The sequence below is a fragment of the Oryctolagus cuniculus genome, chromosome 7 (assembly GCF_051225735.1).
Source record: "Oryctolagus cuniculus isolate XC-2025 breed Fujian yellow rabbit chromosome 7, ASM5122573v1, whole genome shotgun sequence".
Classification (NCBI taxonomy): Eukaryota; Metazoa; Chordata; class Mammalia; order Lagomorpha; family Leporidae; genus Oryctolagus; species Oryctolagus cuniculus.
Window position 1 is genome coordinate 29,631,519 of NC_142873.1, and position 17,750 is coordinate 29,649,268.

At 38.5% G+C, this 17,750-nt stretch overlaps 1 protein-coding gene across 4 annotated transcripts in view; it reads left to right on the forward strand.

Annotated features, from left to right (window-relative positions):
* The first annotated feature begins 1,063 nt into the window (after positions 1–1,063).
* Positions 1,064–17,750, forward strand: part of FMO2 (flavin containing dimethylaniline monoxygenase 2) — a 34,771-nt gene continuing 18,084 nt past the window's right edge. The window contains exons 1-3 of one of the 4 annotated variants that reach the window (XM_008263973.5): positions 1,064–1,169; positions 1,482–1,648; positions 13,049–13,237. In XM_008263973.5, coding sequence (XP_008262195.4) covers positions 1,085–1,169; positions 1,482–1,648; positions 13,049–13,237 — 441 coding nt within the window. In that variant the 5' untranslated portion in view covers positions 1,064–1,084. 4 annotated transcript variants of the gene reach the window in all.

Consider the following 17,750-nt stretch of genomic DNA (forward strand, 5'->3'; position numbering starts at 1 on the left):
CTCACAGAAGTCCCACTAGGTTCATCTAAGGCAGAAGAACCAGCGTAATACTTAATTATGGGTAGGGTAAGTATCTGTGAACAGGTGACAACAGTATATGAGGACCCAGAAGTCCCCATATCTAGGAAAGTCAATCCAGAAGAAGATGTGAATCCCACGAGGTAAGGGATTCAGTCAGTCTTGTTCAGCTAGGCACAACGATATGCCAGAAATAATTCCTAGTACACAGAAATTACTACTTGTTAAATGGATGAGTAAACCAGTAAGTCAATGGAATTCACATAACCATTAAAAATGCTGCTATAGGCTGGCGCCATGGCTCACTAGGCTAATCCTCCACCTGTGGCGCCGGCACACCGGGTTCTAGTCCTGGTTGGGGCGCCGGATTCTGTCCTGGTTGCCCCTCTTCCTGTCCAGCTCTCTGCTGTGGCCCGGGAGTGCAGTGGAGGATGGCCCAAGTCCTTGGGCCCTGCACCCACATGGGAGACCAGGAGAAGTACCTGGTTCCTAGCTTCAGATCAGCGCGGTGCGCTGGCCGCAGTAGCCATTGGAGGGTGAACCAACGGCAAAGTAAGACCTTTCTCCCTGTCTCTCTCTCTCTCACTGTCCACTCTGCCTGTCAAAAAAAAATTTTTAAAAAATGCTTCTATAGATACAAAGTTCTTAATACACTGGAAAGTGAAAAAGCAAGTTGGAAATCAGAGTGATTTCATTTTTGTTTGTCTATCTGTATGTGTATATAAGCAGGTGGAAAGACATACCAAAATGTTAATTGTCTTTTTTATTATCTCTGGAGAGTAAGATTAGGGGTATTTCAACTTCTCTATACTTATCCATATTTATTAATTTACTAAGGAGCATTTATTGCATCCACTATAAGAAGGATTTTTGAACCATCTGTAGGCTATGTACATATATATAACATTATGATAAAGACATTCCTTCATCACTCCTCAACTCAAAACCTGAGCCCCATGCTTAGTTTCCAGATTCTAACAAAGTCCTTGGTGTCTCAGCTGGCAGAAGGATGAGGGAGGGGTGAAAAGCTCCTCCCACTTCTCGAAGCTTCCTCCAGCTCTTACAAATGCTTCTGCTGCCTCCTAGCACACAACCAACCAACCGAGAACACTACCCTGCGGAAGGGACAGTGCTGAAAGCCAACAGGAGAGGTAAGATGATAGCTGGGGGCAAAGATGGAAAAGAAAAACCTGAAGAACGCCACCCTAGAGTTGGCTCCCTTCCTTAGTGCTGTGTTAGAGTAGTCAGGCTTTATTAAATGAGTTGCTTTTAAATGTGAAACACAGACATGGCTTTGTAAACAGGTTTGCAGCAAAGTCCTTCAGGCAGTTCAGCTTCTCTTACGCGGAGGAGGAGACTGGGATGTGACTAAGGAGGTGTTTTATTCAATGACTGCTGCTGATTAAATTGCCGCCCATTACCTGACCACGACCTGAGGATTCTCTTGCCTTTATCCCAGTTAGGAAGTATCGATTGGTCAAACCCTTGGCAAGAGACGATGGCAAAGAAGGTGGCAGTGATTGGAGCGGGGGTCAGTGGCCTGATCTCTCTGAAGTGCTGTGTGGATGAGGGACTTGAGCCCACTTGCTTTGAGAGGACCGAAGATATTGGAGGGCTGTGGAGGTTCAAAGTAAGTGAGATTTTCTTGTCTTTTGAATAAGTTATGCTGCTATTTCAGGGTAAGTCCAGCTGCTGATGGGCCTTATTGAGGGATTTCTTAAACCACTTTGGTCAAGTTGATTTATGTAGCCCTCTGGAAGCTAAAGTCATAGGGCGTTAGCTCCTCCCAGGCCAACATTATCCCAATCCAGGTGGCCACTCAGGCATGTAAAAGGTCTCTCTTTGTGTCCAGTAATTGTCATGCAGCCATATTGTTGTCACTCTATAATACACTAATTAGAAAATATACTAATATTAAAATGTTTTAATAGAAGAAACAGGGATGCTTTTGTAGACACCATTTCCATTTCAGTCACTGAGTCAAATGCTTCTTCAGATAATGTGCCCTTTAAATCTACTGCTTGTTTTCATTGACAAAACATGTTTGTTTTCTAAGATTCACTGATGATAGTTCAGGATCACTTTTGTAAGACTATACATTATGCGTATCCTAATAATCCAATTAATTCAATTAGCCAAATCAAATATGAATAATTCTAGCTGTTCTTCAGAATTTGGATAAAAATTAGAAAGATGTACAAGCAACCAGAAATGATTTATAATCATTTCTTCCAATGATTTTTTAATAGGCATTAATTACCACATCTTACTGGTGAGATCTTAGGCAAACTCTTTATGTTTCTGTGTCTCAATTTACTCAGTAATACATGAGGATATTAGCAGGAAATTGTATTTATCTCACAGTACTGTTCAAAGAATAAGAGAAATAACTCATGTGAAGAACTGAAAAGTTTGATTTATAATAGAGTTTAATAAACATCACCTATTAATAATAAGTACATAATTGATGGATGAGCAAGCAGAAATGAGGGAGGATAAAGGAGTTAGCCAAGTCCATGCAGCCGAGGAACTCACATTCAATCTCAGGCCAGTGACTCCCAAGCAACTAAGCCCCAATTTTTAACAATGCCCTAATTTACATTCTTGCCAAAAAGGTTAAAGGAAAGTTTAAGCTCAGAACTCAAGGGCAATGACTTTAGGATTCTGTCAGACATATCTAAGTGAGATACTGAAACATGTGAGAACCTTCCAGAAAGGAGGAAAGAGCTGAGTGCAATGAAAGCAGACCCTTATTTATATCAGCAAAGACCCCCCAAAGGCTCTCAGGACGGGCTAGGGTGGTGGCAAAGGTGTCCAGCCTATGTGCTGTACCGGCTCCAACTAAACCATATGTGTAAAGGTTTTTTTTTTTTTTAATATTAGGTTTCTCAAATGCCTGTGATCATAGGACACACCTGGGAGGTTTTTTTTGTTTTATTTTTAACATTCTGAATCCTGGGCACCAGCCCAGACTTAAAGTCTTCGGATGGTTTTTAATATAAGTCTCAGAAGAATCCCATGGTAATACAGGTTTGGCAGACATTGCACTAATATCAAATTAAAAAAATCTATTCCTTCAACTATCCAAACACACTCAGAGTTGATGATGGGGAAGTTGATCCTCATGTAAGGCAAGAAGCTTTATACAAAGGAAAACTGGAAAAACAGCTTGAATCATATTCATTTCATACCAACAACTGGCCATTAGTGTCATTATATGTTTGCCTGAAAGGGTAATACAATCTGGTGGTCATTCTTCTTTTAACCAAAGATAGATTATTTCTGTATACCCTTGGTTCAAATGCAGATTCTGCTTGGGGTTTCTTTATTCCTGAGTAGAATTTTCCCTCCAAGGAAGAAATGTAGAAATTACAACAAATTTGTGTTTAATAATAAATTTACCATTTTATTTCATTACTTGATTAAGGATTTAATGACTAGGAACCAAATGCCCCCTGTTTGATTGTTACTAATTTGCGAGCAAAAAAGGAGTAGTCTGTCAGTAAGATTTCATGAATTCCAGGAAAGCACTTCCTGTCCAAAAATATTTCTCCTGCTCTCCTTTTCTCAATGTCTAAAATTTCAGAATTAGAGATGCCTTCCTGATTTACAAAAGTCAGAATAAAATCTGAATTTGCTTTATTGAATATTAATGAGTTATGTAAACAGCTCTCTGGAACCTGTAAAAACATTGTATTAAAACTAACCAATAAAGAAATATAAGCAATTTTCTCCATCCCAAGAAAAAAAAGAATCTCCCTACAGAGTAAAACATGCAATAAACAGCAATGTTCCACAGGCTGTGGCTGGGGCCACCTGGAGGTCTTGTTGAATGACAGACTGGACTATCAAGAGGAGGCACTGAACAGTGTGCTGGGACCCCCCTCACCTATCCCCAGGAAGATGCACCTCAACAACTCTGCTATCCAGAATCAAGTTTTTAAATTAATTATTCTTTAATTTCCCATCTTTCTGAGATCATGTAATACATTTAATGGTGTAGAATAAAAAAACAAATTAAAAATCCTAGTCCCATGCTCATTCCAGACAGTGCTGAACTCTACCCAAAGGTTCTCCAGCACCCTCTAGTGACATTTTCGGGATATGGGAAAGGTGGATAATTCTATTATTTCAGTGTTTTTGTTTGTTTTGTTTTGTTTTGTTTGATTCCTGTTTTTCTCTGCAATGGGAAGCACTGGGCACGCTTCATTTTTCTTCACAATATCCACAGAAAGGAGGTCTTAGGACCATTCTCATTAACACACGAACAGGAGACTGAAGTTTGGGGCAAATGACTTGCCTGGAGGAATGTAAGTAATAGAGAAAAGCGGAATGAAGGTCTGGATGATTCCTGAAGCCTCACACTTCATCCCTTTATCATACTGAGAAAAACATGATTTTCCTTCAGCCATTAATCTTCTCTGTATTCTTTATTGTTCCATGTACCCTGTGTTTACATGAAAGTTACCAATTCACATTGCATTTCTGGGTTTCTTGGAGGTGCATGCATGGGTTAGTGAGATGTGCACTTGCATGTATATAATATTTTCTAGGAATATATTCCAACTTGTTTTCATTAATCTTCGTGTGCCAGTTTGTAGCTAGTGTTTCATCTTGCTCTTCTTCCTCTAGATTGAATCTTTTTTTAAAGATTCATTTTATTTATTTGAAAGACAGAGTTACAGAGAGAGGTCGAGACAGAGACAGAGGTCTTCCATTCGCTGGTTCACTCCCCAGGTGGCTGCAACAGCTGGAGCTGTGCCAATCCAAACCTAGGACCAGGACCTTCTTCTGGGTCTCCCACGTGGGTGCAGGGGCCCAAGGACTTGGGCCATCTTCCACTGCTATTTCAGGCCACAGCAGAGAGCTGGATCAGAAGAGGAGCAGTCAGGACTAGAACTGGTGCCCATATGGGATGCCGGCACTTCAGCCCAGGGCGTTGACCCACTGCGCCATAGCGCCAGCCCCTCTAGATTGAATCTTAAGATCCAATTCCAAACAACTTGCTTTTCTTAAGATACATTTTTCAGAACCAAGGAGGTATCAGACACTGCACTAGACAATCTAGAATGAATCAACCTGCCCTCAACAGACTTACAATCAAGTGGGTTGATAGTTGCTCACTGACTTTCACTGCACTTGGCATGGATACTATACCACTCCTGAAACAATTTATGTTGAATTCACTTATTGAGTGTTAACAAAATAGAAGCTAGCATTTGTACAATTATTTTAGTATGTATTATCCCATTTTCACACACATTAATCTGACACATCTGTTGTTAGGAATGTCAACTTAAAAGTGATAAGGACAAGGACAAGCTGCTAGTAAGATAAGTGATACATCGCAGAGCCAGCCCCAAAATTGAGATTAAGTACACCTGGTTCACCATTATGCTTCCTCTCACATTACACTTTTCATTCCTGATGAGTTTGGGATTAACTAAAATCCTGAGGCCTTTTCAATTTGAGCCCCTGATGCTGAAAATCTCTATTATACTATCTTAGTGAAACTAATTTTAACCCTATTTTGAAGAACTCATTTATGTACATACATATTAAATAGTATTAGGGGGCCGGCACCGTGGCTCACTTGGTTAATCCTCTGCCTGCAGCGCCGGCATCCCGTATGGGTGCCAAGTTATAGTCCCGGTTGCTCCTCTTCCAGTCCAGCTCTTTGCTGTGGCCCAGGAAGGCAGTGGAGGATGGCCCAGGTGCTTGGGCCCCTGCACCCGCATGAGAAACTGGGAGGAAGCACCTGGCTCCTGGCTTTGGATCGGCGCAGCGCGACAGCCGTAGCAGCCATTTGGGGGGTGAACCAACAGAGGGAAGACCTTTCTGTCTCTCTCTGTCTAACTCTATCTGTCAAAAAAATAGTATTTAGTTGGTTTGATCCTTGGTCAAGAAAAATTTTCTGAAACTTTCAATCACCTGTCATCTTTGCCATGTCTCTCTGCTTTAGGTACACACAAATCTTATCATTGGTAGTTGTCTCCATGAAAGTAATTGATAAAAATGTAGACCATAGGAGAATAAAAAATGTGAGACAGCTACCTGGGATGTTAAATAGGACTTCCCATAAGGTGCCATCTCCACACTGACCTGACCATGGACTCTATCTATTTTTTCTGTTTCTCACTGTTTTAGTTGGCATGTGCTTACTAACAGTACATCCTGTTCACTTGGAGTATAACATTATACAGAACTAGCTTGGAACAAAGAGTCATTTCCTTTCCAGAAAAGATAACTGCCTTATCCTTGTTTCCCCTGCAGAGTCCTCTTGGATACATTTATCCAAAGAAACTATCACAGCATGATCCACTATAACAGGTTTTTGCACCCTGCTTCCCATTTAATGGAACCATATTTAACATGTTAAACACTGTAACTCTCCAGATAAGGAAATGTAAAGGGTCAAAGTCCTTTGGGTCTCTTTGCCAACAGTCTAACATACACCACTGTGGATTTTCCATAATATTTTAAGATGCTTACATGCAAAGAACAGAACAAAATTTACAGTATACTCTCAGCAGAATGTTTTCATATATAAAACAAAACAAATTTTATAACATGCTATCAGCAAGGCCATTTGTTTATTTCATCATCATACTGAATGCCCATGTTAGATTCATTAAGCCTTATTTGTAGTGATGGAAAAATACATCTGGTTAACATTACTTGTTCTTTTGTTCTTTCAATAAATACAGTAGCTGAGTACCTACTATGCTCTGTACAGATACCAAGTGCTAAAAATGCACAGTCTTTTCTTCCAAAGGGCTCATAGCTCACTGGAGATAATATAAAGGAAAATCCCTATCAGGGTCCAATTTTGTAAGGGCTGAAACAGTAAGTGTTATTGTAGTCCAGACTTTACTCAGCAGAGAATAGGGCGAGCTTCCTGTAGGTGTGATGCTATGGTTTGTCTTGACAGTAAGTGTAAGTGGAAAAAACAATGTTTGAGCCAGAGCTAATGGCATGTTCAAAGGTACAGAAGCTCAAGGAAACCGATGCACTTAGAGAATAGAAAGTCCCGTGCAATAGCTAGAATGAAGGATGCAGGTAGGTGAGGGATAAATGAGGTAGAGAGGAGAGTCAGTGTCCAGTGATCAGGCAATTGTGTCCTGTGCCAATGAGTAAACTTTTTATCCCAAAGAAAGTGAACAAACTGCGCAATGCCTGAACCAGGGCATTAAATAAGGGATAAAGGTCAGTTATCTCGGGAGATACCCGGCTAATAGAAAGACCGCAGAGTGCAGTGATACTGTAGTGAGGATTGTGGTTTCCAAAGTTCACTGTGACTCAGAATCAGCTGAGGAGCACTTCTACAGTACAGGCATGCTGGCCCTACTCAGAGCAAATCAAACGTCATAGGTTTCAAAGCTCCCCTGGACTCTTCTAATGTAACTAGTCCACTGATTGACATTAGCAACCACAACTGTGCCTATAATTGTAGGATAGGGAAGCAAAGAGCTTCAGTTAAATTCATTTCAAGTAATAGAGCAGACAGAGGTAAGGTCTCTCTCTAAAAAGATGAAAAGATAGACTATTTCTAAAGAAATGCAATTTGTATAACTTCCAGCTGCTTAGAGTAACTAGCTATGAAAATAACTGAAGCTTCATAAAGAAAAAGGATAAATTATAGGTTTTTCTAATTCACATTTGTAACAAGAATATATTTTTGTTTTGCTTCTTTCCTCAAAGTAGATTAAATATTACCCTGCTAAACTTCCTTAAGCTTAATTTAATTTTTATAACATTTTTACTTTCAGAAACTCAATTGCTTCTCAGCCTTTTGGGTAATATCAAGTACAGAAAGTCAAAGATAAACTTGTCTGGCCCATGATCAAAAGGTCATAAATTCACAATCCATGCTGTCTGAACTAACTTGGTTTGTCTGATATTCTGAAAATTCTAAATTAAGAAAACCTTCTGTCATATGTCCATTTACATTAGTAAATTGTAGCAAATTGTATCCATCAGAAAATAAGACTATATGTATGGGTTCTTCAATAGCATTTTTAGGTGTTGCATCTGTTTTAAATATGTGAGTGAAATGTTTCTGTTTTAAAACTGCTTCTCCCTGGCCTTAGCATAGTTGACAGCAGAGTCCCCCGCCCCTGCCTTCTTCAAGATTTATTTATTTATTTGAAAGTCAGAGTTCCAGAGAGAGAGGAAGACACACACACAGAGAGAGAGAGAGAGAGAGAGAGTGAGAGAGAGAGAGAGGAGATCTTCCATCTACTCTTTTATTCCCACCCCTCAAGTGACTGAAATGTCTAGCACTGAGCCAGGCTAAAGCCTGCAGCCAGGAGTTTCTTCCAGGTCTCCTACTTGGGTGGCAGGGGACCCAAGTACTTAGATCATCTTCCACTGACTTCTCAGGCTATTAGCAGGGAGCTGGATCAGAAATGGAAGAACCAGACCTGTTCTGGAGCCCAAATGGGATGCTGGCATCACAGATGGCAGCTTTACCTGCTATACCACTACACTGGCCCCTGTTTCTTTTTCTGTCTTCTCTTTCCCTGACCACAAAGCTCAAATGCATTTTAATTTGATATATCAATAAGCTACATGAAGATAGAAACTATGTTTTTATTGTTTGTATCTTATCCCTAACTCTAAGTTCAGGGCCAGGACAGGATAAACACTTGATATACATTTATATATCCATATCAAGTATTGTATATAAAATCAATACTTATCAGGCATTTGATATAGATTTACATATATCAAGTGCTAAATACATAAAGTCAATATTAATTCCCTTAATAGCCATGGGAAAACTAAGCCAATTTTGTCCAGTTGTGTCTAAACACAGACACCAATTTTAGTTAAGTAAATGTGGGAAGAAGCATAGATAGACAAAGTTTTCTTTTAACTTCTGTCTACTGTCTTTCCGTAAACCCAACAATCGTGGTTATCACTTGATCAACAGAAAAAAAAAAAATATGTCCTTACTTCTTTACTACACAAGTAAATATCCCAAAGAGGATTGTTGCCCTGCTTCAAAATTACTTTAGGGGCTCAGATATTAGAATCCATTCTTCTCATTTCTCAAAATCCTACTAAGCTGACCTGGAAGAAAAACTTGTCACATGTTAAAGCCAGTTTATTGAGTCTTGAAAAATAACTAAGATTTTGGCTACCATATAGCAATCTTAGTTTAACTGATTCCAAATTATGTCTGGTTTAGTAATTTTAGCCCTAGTGGCCTTTAGTAACAGGAAAAGAAGCAAACATTCACTAAGCACGTATTTTGAGGTAGCTTATTGTGTTAAGTACTTTATCTAATCTCATTAAAGCCTTGTAATAGCTATTTGATGTTGGAGTTATTAAGGAGCTCCTTTTTACACAGGGAAGTGAGGAAACTGACTTATGCAACTTTTCCATCATAAAGCCATTAAGGGCAGTAGAATTACAATATTAACCTAGACAGACCCTGTATTTCTCACAAAGTTATCTGATCTTAGGAAAATTAGATTTCTTTGCTTCATGAATAATTTCTGGAGAACTTGTTTGGATAGAAAAATTCAGACATTCACTCTTGCCAAGGACATTGTGTTCAATCATGCTGAAACATCCAGAAATAAGTTACACATCAGCTTGACTTTAGTGTTATGCAATTTGAAGTTAGTAGTTGAAAGTAAAAATACAAGGATTTATTCATCCAGAGTCATGATCATTGTATTCCTACATATGAGACAAACCTCCACATATTATAGTACAAACTCCTTTTGGATGTTAGTACATAAAATTAACAATACCACACTAACCTCTTATCACCAAGAAATTGAGCATATCCTAATCTGATAAGCCACTTGAACTGAGAAAAGTTATCTCCTGAGTCTTGATTCTGAAGCAAGAAAGTTAAACACACTACTTCTGGAGTAAGTCCTATGGTAGGTAAGAATGAATAAGAGAGTGAATGATGAATAAGTCAATGAATAAATGAATGAAGAGAAAGGAAAGCAAAGGGAGAATTTTTAACAAGAATTCTACATATTCCTCTTAAGTGATAATGATCTGAGAGCAAAGATGATTTTAGCTCTGGTATCTTAATATTGGCACAGATAACATCTGAAATTAGGACACAGTGAGCTCCTGTATGTATATGTATATAGACATATATATATATATATATACACACACACACACACACACATATATATATGGAAGTTTCTTAAATAACAGAGATAACATCACCGTAAGTTCACATTAGCTCTTTGAAATCAAGGACAGCTTCTTGTACAGAAAACCCCTATAGGAGGGTAAATGTCCCGTACCAGCTACTTTGGTATTATTCTAAACAGCTCTCTGGGGCGCCTTTTCATTCTGTGGTGGACAAGGTGCTCTTTGCTGAAATCAATATTTTCCTCAATAACAAGAAACAGTTACTAAGCACTCAGTGTCTCCGTATCTTAGAGATAAGGGGACTGACACGCAAGGTTTCTGATTGATCTAGACACACACAATCAGAAACACAAGACTTCAAACTCATGTCTGACTCCTGCTGCTCTGACACCCTTTTTCAGTGTTACCGAAAATATAGAGGCTTGACCTAAAGATTTGGCAGGAAAGAAATTATTTTCTATGAACAATGATTAGAAGAAAACAAGCACAACTGATTTATTTTGGTGACTGGATTAGAGGTGAATATTTATTTAATTTATTTATTTTGCTACTCTGTGGAAGAGACTATGGTAATATGTAAGGAAAACAAAGTAATTTGTTCCAATTGATTCCTACAAGCTTTCTGCATCTTTACATTGAAACACTGAGCCCCAGTAGCAACTACTAATCACCTAGATTATGCCTAGTCTCTGCCTATTCAGAAGCACCTATGGAGGAGTTCTTGGGCATAATTATTCAAATTTTCCTAAAGTCTCCTTGTTAATACATTGATCCCAGCGATGCTGAATCACATTTGATCCGTTTTATGATTTAACATAAAGGACAGAATGCAAAGAACTACTTGTAGAAGAAATTATCAGCTTAACAATAGCATTGCAGCTTCAGATTTTACAAAGTGCACTCACCAATATTCGAAATCAAGCTTAACATTTCAGGCATAAAAAGCCATGACACTGTGGCAAAAAATGACCTACATGAAAGGTCTCTGTGAGTGAGATCTTGGTGGAAAGAAGGGGCCATCAAAGAAGGAGGTACCTTTCTCTAAAGGGAGGAGAGAACTTCCACTTTGATTATGGCCTTGTCAAAATACTGATGGAGTTTATGGACTCAAAAGGCTTCCATAGCCTTGGCAGATCATGACAAGAGCATTGGATGATTACTGATGTCATAAATAAGAGTGTCAATTGTTAAATCAACAACAGGAGTCATTGTGCACTTACTCCCCAGGTAGGATCTCTGTCCTTAATATGTTGTACTATGAGAATTAACAGTAAAACTTGTCTTCAAACAGCAATTTATATTTTGTGTGTCTGTGTGGGTGCAAACTGTTGAAATCTTTACTTAGTATAGAGTTGATCTTCTGTATATAAAGATAATTAAAAATGAATCTTAATGAAGAATGGGATGGGAAAGGGAGTAGGAGGTAAGACAGGAGTGGGGGTAGGAGGGCAGGTATGAAAGGAAGAACCATTATAATCCAAAAGCTGGACCTATGAAACATATTTATTAAATAAAATCTTTCTAAAAAATAATAATGACAATGACTGTAACATGAGCACTTATTTTGAAAAGACAGTGGAATCTGTATGTCCTTGAAAATTTTAATCCCTGCAAGAGTTGTGCACAATAGATAAAACTAAGAGCCTGGATGTAGTTGTTTATTTGTGGCTAATTAGTGAACTATATTCTCTCCTAAGCAGAAAGAAAACAAGCTGTTTCTAGTATATTAAATGGCCAGAAAGTTCTGAGCCAATTTTTCTCACAATTGGGCAATGCAGCTGCTCATTTAGAGGATAAAAATGATTTTCACTATACAATATTGACTTAAATGATTTTCTGTTACAATGTTACTCAGCTTTATAAAGACAATTCATGTGTGATGAAAGATTGTATGTTTTCACAATAATTGTGTGTTTGATGGCATTTATGCCCATTAAGTAAAAAGTACTAATTATATTGTTAAAAACAGAAAGAAAAAGAAATCAAGCTTAAGACTTAATTGTTTTCAGTGATGTTCTCTTTTATCATTTGAAGAAAGCTAATTTGTAAAAATCATAAAGGCAGACAGATTCAAATTGAAATATGAGACCTCCCTGGGGCCAGTGCCATGGCTCACTTGGCCAATCCTCCGCCTGCAGTGCCGGCATCCCATATGGGTGCCAGGTTCTAGTCCTGGTTGCACCTCTTCCAGTCCAGCTCTCTGCTGTGGCATGGGAGGGCAGTGGAGGATGGCCCAAATGCTTGGGCCCCTGCTCCCACGTGGGACACCAGGAGAAAGCTCCCGGCTCCTGGCTTGGGATCAGCGTAGCTCCGGCAGTAACGGCCATTTGGGGGGTTACCCAACAGAAAGAAGACCTTTCTCTCTGTCTCTCTCTCTCACTAACTCTATCAAATAAATAAAAATAAAAATAAAAAAAGAGGTATACCCATTGCCTCTTCAAAAAAAAAAGAAAGAAAGAAACAAAGAAACAAAGAAGACCTCCCTGCTCCTAAAAGTATTCATTTTAAATGAAATTCTTATCAGTCCTAAAGAAGTAGAGAGAGAAAAAGGAGGAGGACTGATTGTCACAAAGGCTTTCATTAAGTAAATATAGACCTGGCATACTAAATATCCTGCAGTTTGCCAAAAGAATTGTCCCCATCCCCTCCCCCACCAATGTCACTAGCATCCTCAGTGAGCAACACTGGTAGGCAACCAACAGTCCCATCACTCAGAATGGTGGCACTCACATATTGCCCCTCATCACCCAAACACCTTAGTCAAGCTACAACAGTGAAAAAGGATTGCATCACTCTGGGATTAGATGGAGGAAGAAGAGGATTTTTCTCTCCTTTCTTTTAAGAGTAGGAACTTTGTAAATTCCAAAGTTATTGCTAATTTTTTTATTTGACCCTTTAGGAAAATGTGGAAGATGGCCGAGCAAGTATCTATCAATCTGTTATCACCAACACCAGCAAAGAAATGTCCTGTTTCAGTGACTTTCCTATGCCTGAAGATTTTCCAAACTTCCTACACAATTCTAAACTTCTGGAATACTTCAGAATTTTTGCCAAGAAATTTGACCTTCTCAAATATATTCAGTTCCAGGTATTGTAATTTGGGGAAAATGGATTTCTCTATTAATTCAGCACACATTTAAATATAGAAGTTATGTGATGATGAAAGCAGTTTTGGATAAAGTATCCCACTCCAAATCTTTGTTGAAGGGCAAGAGCATTACGTATAACCTAAACAGTGGTGTCATTACCTTTTACTATGTACAATTGGCAATAGAGGAAAATCATCTGTTAAAAGTTTGAAAATGATATTGATGGTAAAACTATGTAAACAAGTATCTGTTACATTGAAATAGTTCTAACCTCATTTACCATGAAAGGACACATGAAGAAAATCAATCTTCTATTTTATTTTCTGAACATCTCTATAGAAACAGGATTTTTCATGAAAATACTAACATCAGCCAAAGTAATTAATAAATAAATTCATTATTCTCCATTATCTCAGTGAACTACTTTTGTTTATGCAAACTCTGAATGCAAACTCCAGAAACATACAGATGGTCAGATTATTTTGAATTATCTTTTCCTTTTCTTCAAAAATAAGTACCAACACAAAAAAAAAAATATGATATTCTTAGGGATGGGTGTTTGGTGCAAAAGTGAGGATGATGCTTAAGATGCCAGCATTGCATATTGGAGTTCCTTGGTTCAAGACCTATCTCTGCTCCCAATTCCAGCTTCTTGTGAATGCATAAAGCAACAGATGATGGCTTAAGTACATGGGTACTTGAGACCCCACCAACTACCTGGGAGTCTTGGAATGAGTTCCAAACTCCTGGATTCAGCCTGGCTCAGCCCTCCTTGTTGCGAGTATCTGGGAAGTGAACCAATGGATTTAAGATCTGTCTACTTCTGTCTCTTTCTTTTTTTTTTTTTTTTTAAAGATTTATTTACTTATTTGAAAGTTAAAGTTACACAGAGAGAGAAGAGAGGCAGAGAGAGAGAGAGAGGTCTTCCATCCACTGGTTCACTCTCCAATTGGCCACAACAACCAGAGCTGTGCCAATCAGAAGCCAGGAGCCAAGAGCTTCCTCTGGGTCTTCCCACGCAGGTACAGGGGCCCAAGGACTTGGGCCATCTTCTGCTGAATCATAAGTGGAGCAGGTGGGACTTGAACCGGCACCCACATGGATGCCAGCACTGCAGGAAGCAGCTTTGCCAGCTACACCACAGCAGCAACCCCTCTATCTTTGCCTTTCAAATGAAATTAAATTTTGTTAAAAAAAAAAAGATCTTATTAAATTAACTGATTTTATCAATAACTTGAGAACTAGTAATTGTCCTTAAAAATAAATTGTAAATTACATTTCTTAATAAATAATTGTTAGACATATTGTTGAATATTTTTTAAGAAATGGAAAGGGCCGGCGCTGCGGCTCAATAGGCTAATCCTCCACCTGCGGCGCCGGCACACCGGGTTCTAGTCCCAGTCGGGGTGCCGGATTCTGTCCCGGTTGCCCCTCTTCCAGGCCAGCTCTCTGCTATGGCCCAGGAGTGCAGTGGAGGATGGCCCAAGTGCTTGGGTCCTGCACCTGCATGGGAGACCAGGAGAAGCACCTGGCTCCTAGTCCTTGGGCCCTGCACCCACATCGGAGACCAGGAGAAGCACCTGGCTCCTGGCTACCGATCAGTGGGGTGCACTGGCCGCAGTGCACCAACCGCAGCGGCCATTGGAGGGTGAACCAACGGAAAAAGGAAGACCTTTCTCTCTGTCTCTCTCTCTCACTGTCCACTGTGCCTGTCAAAAAAATAAATTGAAAAAAAAAAAAAAAGAAAGAAATGGAAAGGAGTTGGGGAGAGAGCGAGGGAGAGAGAGAGAGCACTTCCATTGACTGGTTCATTCTCTAAATGCCCACAACGGACAGGGTTGGTCTGGCCAAACATAGGAACCTAGAACTCATGGTTTCCCAAGCGTTTGGCAATGACCTATCTAATTGAGTCATCATCTGCTACCTCTCTGGGGGTGCATTACCAGAAAGCTTGATCAGAAGCAGGGCCAGGACTCAAACCAAAGCACTCTAATATGCGATAGGGAAATTCCAAGTGGGATCTGAACAGCTGCACCAAACACCTGCCCTGAAGCTTTTTGAAAAACACACCTCATTTTGTTAGCAATTCTAGTTTTGTATCTACTGGGCCTATAATATATTAATTTATGCATAGTTGATTTTGATGGAACTCTATATAAATACTATTAATTACATTGGTTTTATTCAATGTAATTTTCTCCCAGTTCCTGGGACATCTGTCCAGTGATCAACAAATTCTTTAGACCAGGAGCTTTTGTAAGTCTTTGTCCATTTAGTTGTCCATTTACTTAACAGATATATTGTTTTCTTATGTAATTTAGGCTATGAATTCCTTTAAAGACCATTTTAAAATTGCAGAAAAGTTATTTGTCTTGTTTATTATATTATTGCTACTATGGTTTTCTGGAGGGTGGAGAGGGGTTGGGAAGATTCATTCCTGTTTATTGGCTTTTGAGTTTATATAAATCTTACATATCAGGGATCAAGCCTAGTAGACAAACTGTAAAAGGTCCTGTTGCTTATCTAATGAAATCTGTATAAGTGCGTAAGTGCTTCTCAAACTTTGATGGGCATGTGAATCACCGGGAGATCTTGTTAAACTGTGGATTCTGACTCTATAAGTATAGGCTGAAGTCTGATTTCTGTGATTTTTTAAATTTTATTTAAAGTCTACAAATTTAATGCATTTCATATATGCAGATTTAGGAACACAGTGATTCTTCCTACCATACCCTCCCTCCTGCCCAGGCTCCCACCCTTTTTCCTCCTCTCTCTCCTATCCTACTCTTAATTTTTACAAAGATCTATTTTCAGTTTACTTTATACTTAACCATACAGTAAGTCAAGAAATCAACAAACAATATGAGGGAAAAGAAACAATATTGTTCCTCGCCAGTAGAGACAAGAGCTGTAAATCATTGAAAATCAAAATGTCAATTGCAGCCTTATACATTACATTTTAGTTACTGTATTAGTTATCACAGATCAAGGAAAACATATTTGTCTTTGTGAGACTGGCCAATTTCAAGTTTGTCAAAAATTGCCTTGATTGTGTTAAGGAATATTCCTTCTAACCCAATTTGCTTAAGAGTTTCATCATAAAAGGATGTTGTATTTTATAAAATGCTTTCTCTGCATCTACTGAAATGATCATATGGTTTTTATTTTTCAGTTTGTTAATTTGTATCACATTGATTGATTTGTGAATATTGAACCATCTCTGCATATCAGAGATAAATCCCACTTGGTCCGGGTGAATAATGTGTTGTTGATTCAATTAGTTAGCATTTTGTTGAGTGTTTATGTGTCTATGTTCATTAGGGAAATAGGTCTCTAGTTCTCTTTCTCTGCTGTATCTCTTTTCTGGTTTAGGAATTAAGGTGACGCTGGCCTCATAGAAGGAGTTTGGTAGGGTTCCCTCCTTTTAAATTGTTTTGAATAGCTTAAGAAGAATTGGAGTTAGTTCTTCATTAAATGTCTGGTAGAAATCAGCAGTAAAGCCAAGTTGTCCTGGGCTTTTCTTTGAATCAGCAATAAAGACCCCATGACAATCTCTGTCTATGTTATTGGTGTGTTCAGGTTTTCTATGTGTTCGTGGCTCATTTTTGGTAGGTGGTTTGTGTCCAGGAATCTACCCATTTCATCTAGGTTTCTGATTTGTTGGCTTACAACCCTTTGTAGTAATTCCTGATGACTCTTTTATTTCTGTGGTATCTGTTGTTACATTTCTTTTTCACCTCTGATTTTATTCATTTGGGTCTTCTCCCTCTTTTTTGGGTTAGTTGGGCCAATGGTTTATCAATTTTGTTTATTTTTTCAAAAAACCAGCTGTTCATTTCATTTATCCTTTATATTGGGTTTCAAATTTATGCATTTCTTCTCTAATTTTAGTTATTTCTTTTCTCCTACTAATTTTGGGTTTGGTTTGTTGTTCTTCTTCTATGTTCTTGAGATGCATTGATAGCTTGTTTATTTGATGCCTTTCCAATTTCTTGATGTAAGCACCAATTGCTATAAACTTTCCTCTTATTGCTTTTGCTGTATCCCATAAGTTTTGATATGTTCATTCATTTCCAGAAATTTTTTATTTCTCTTTTGATTTCTTCTATGTCCCAATGTTCATTTAGGAGCATGTTGTTCAGTCTCCATGAGTTTTCATATGCTCTAGAGATTCTTGAGTTGTTAGTTTTCAGCTTCATTCTATTGCAATCAGAAAAGATGCATGGCATAATTTTGATGTTTTTTTTTTAATTTGCTGAGACTTGCTTTATGTCCTAGCATAGGTCTATCCTAGAGAAAATTCCATGCACTGAGGAAAAAAAATGTGTATTCAGAAGCAAGTGTGGGATGAAAAGTTCTATATAGATCAGGTATGTCCATTTGGTCCATGGTGTCAATTAGCTCTGTTATTTTTTGCTGATTTTCTGTCTAGTTGATCTATCATTGCTGAAAGTGGGTTGTTGAAGTACCCCATTACTATTGTATTGGAGTCTATATCTCCCTTTAGAACCA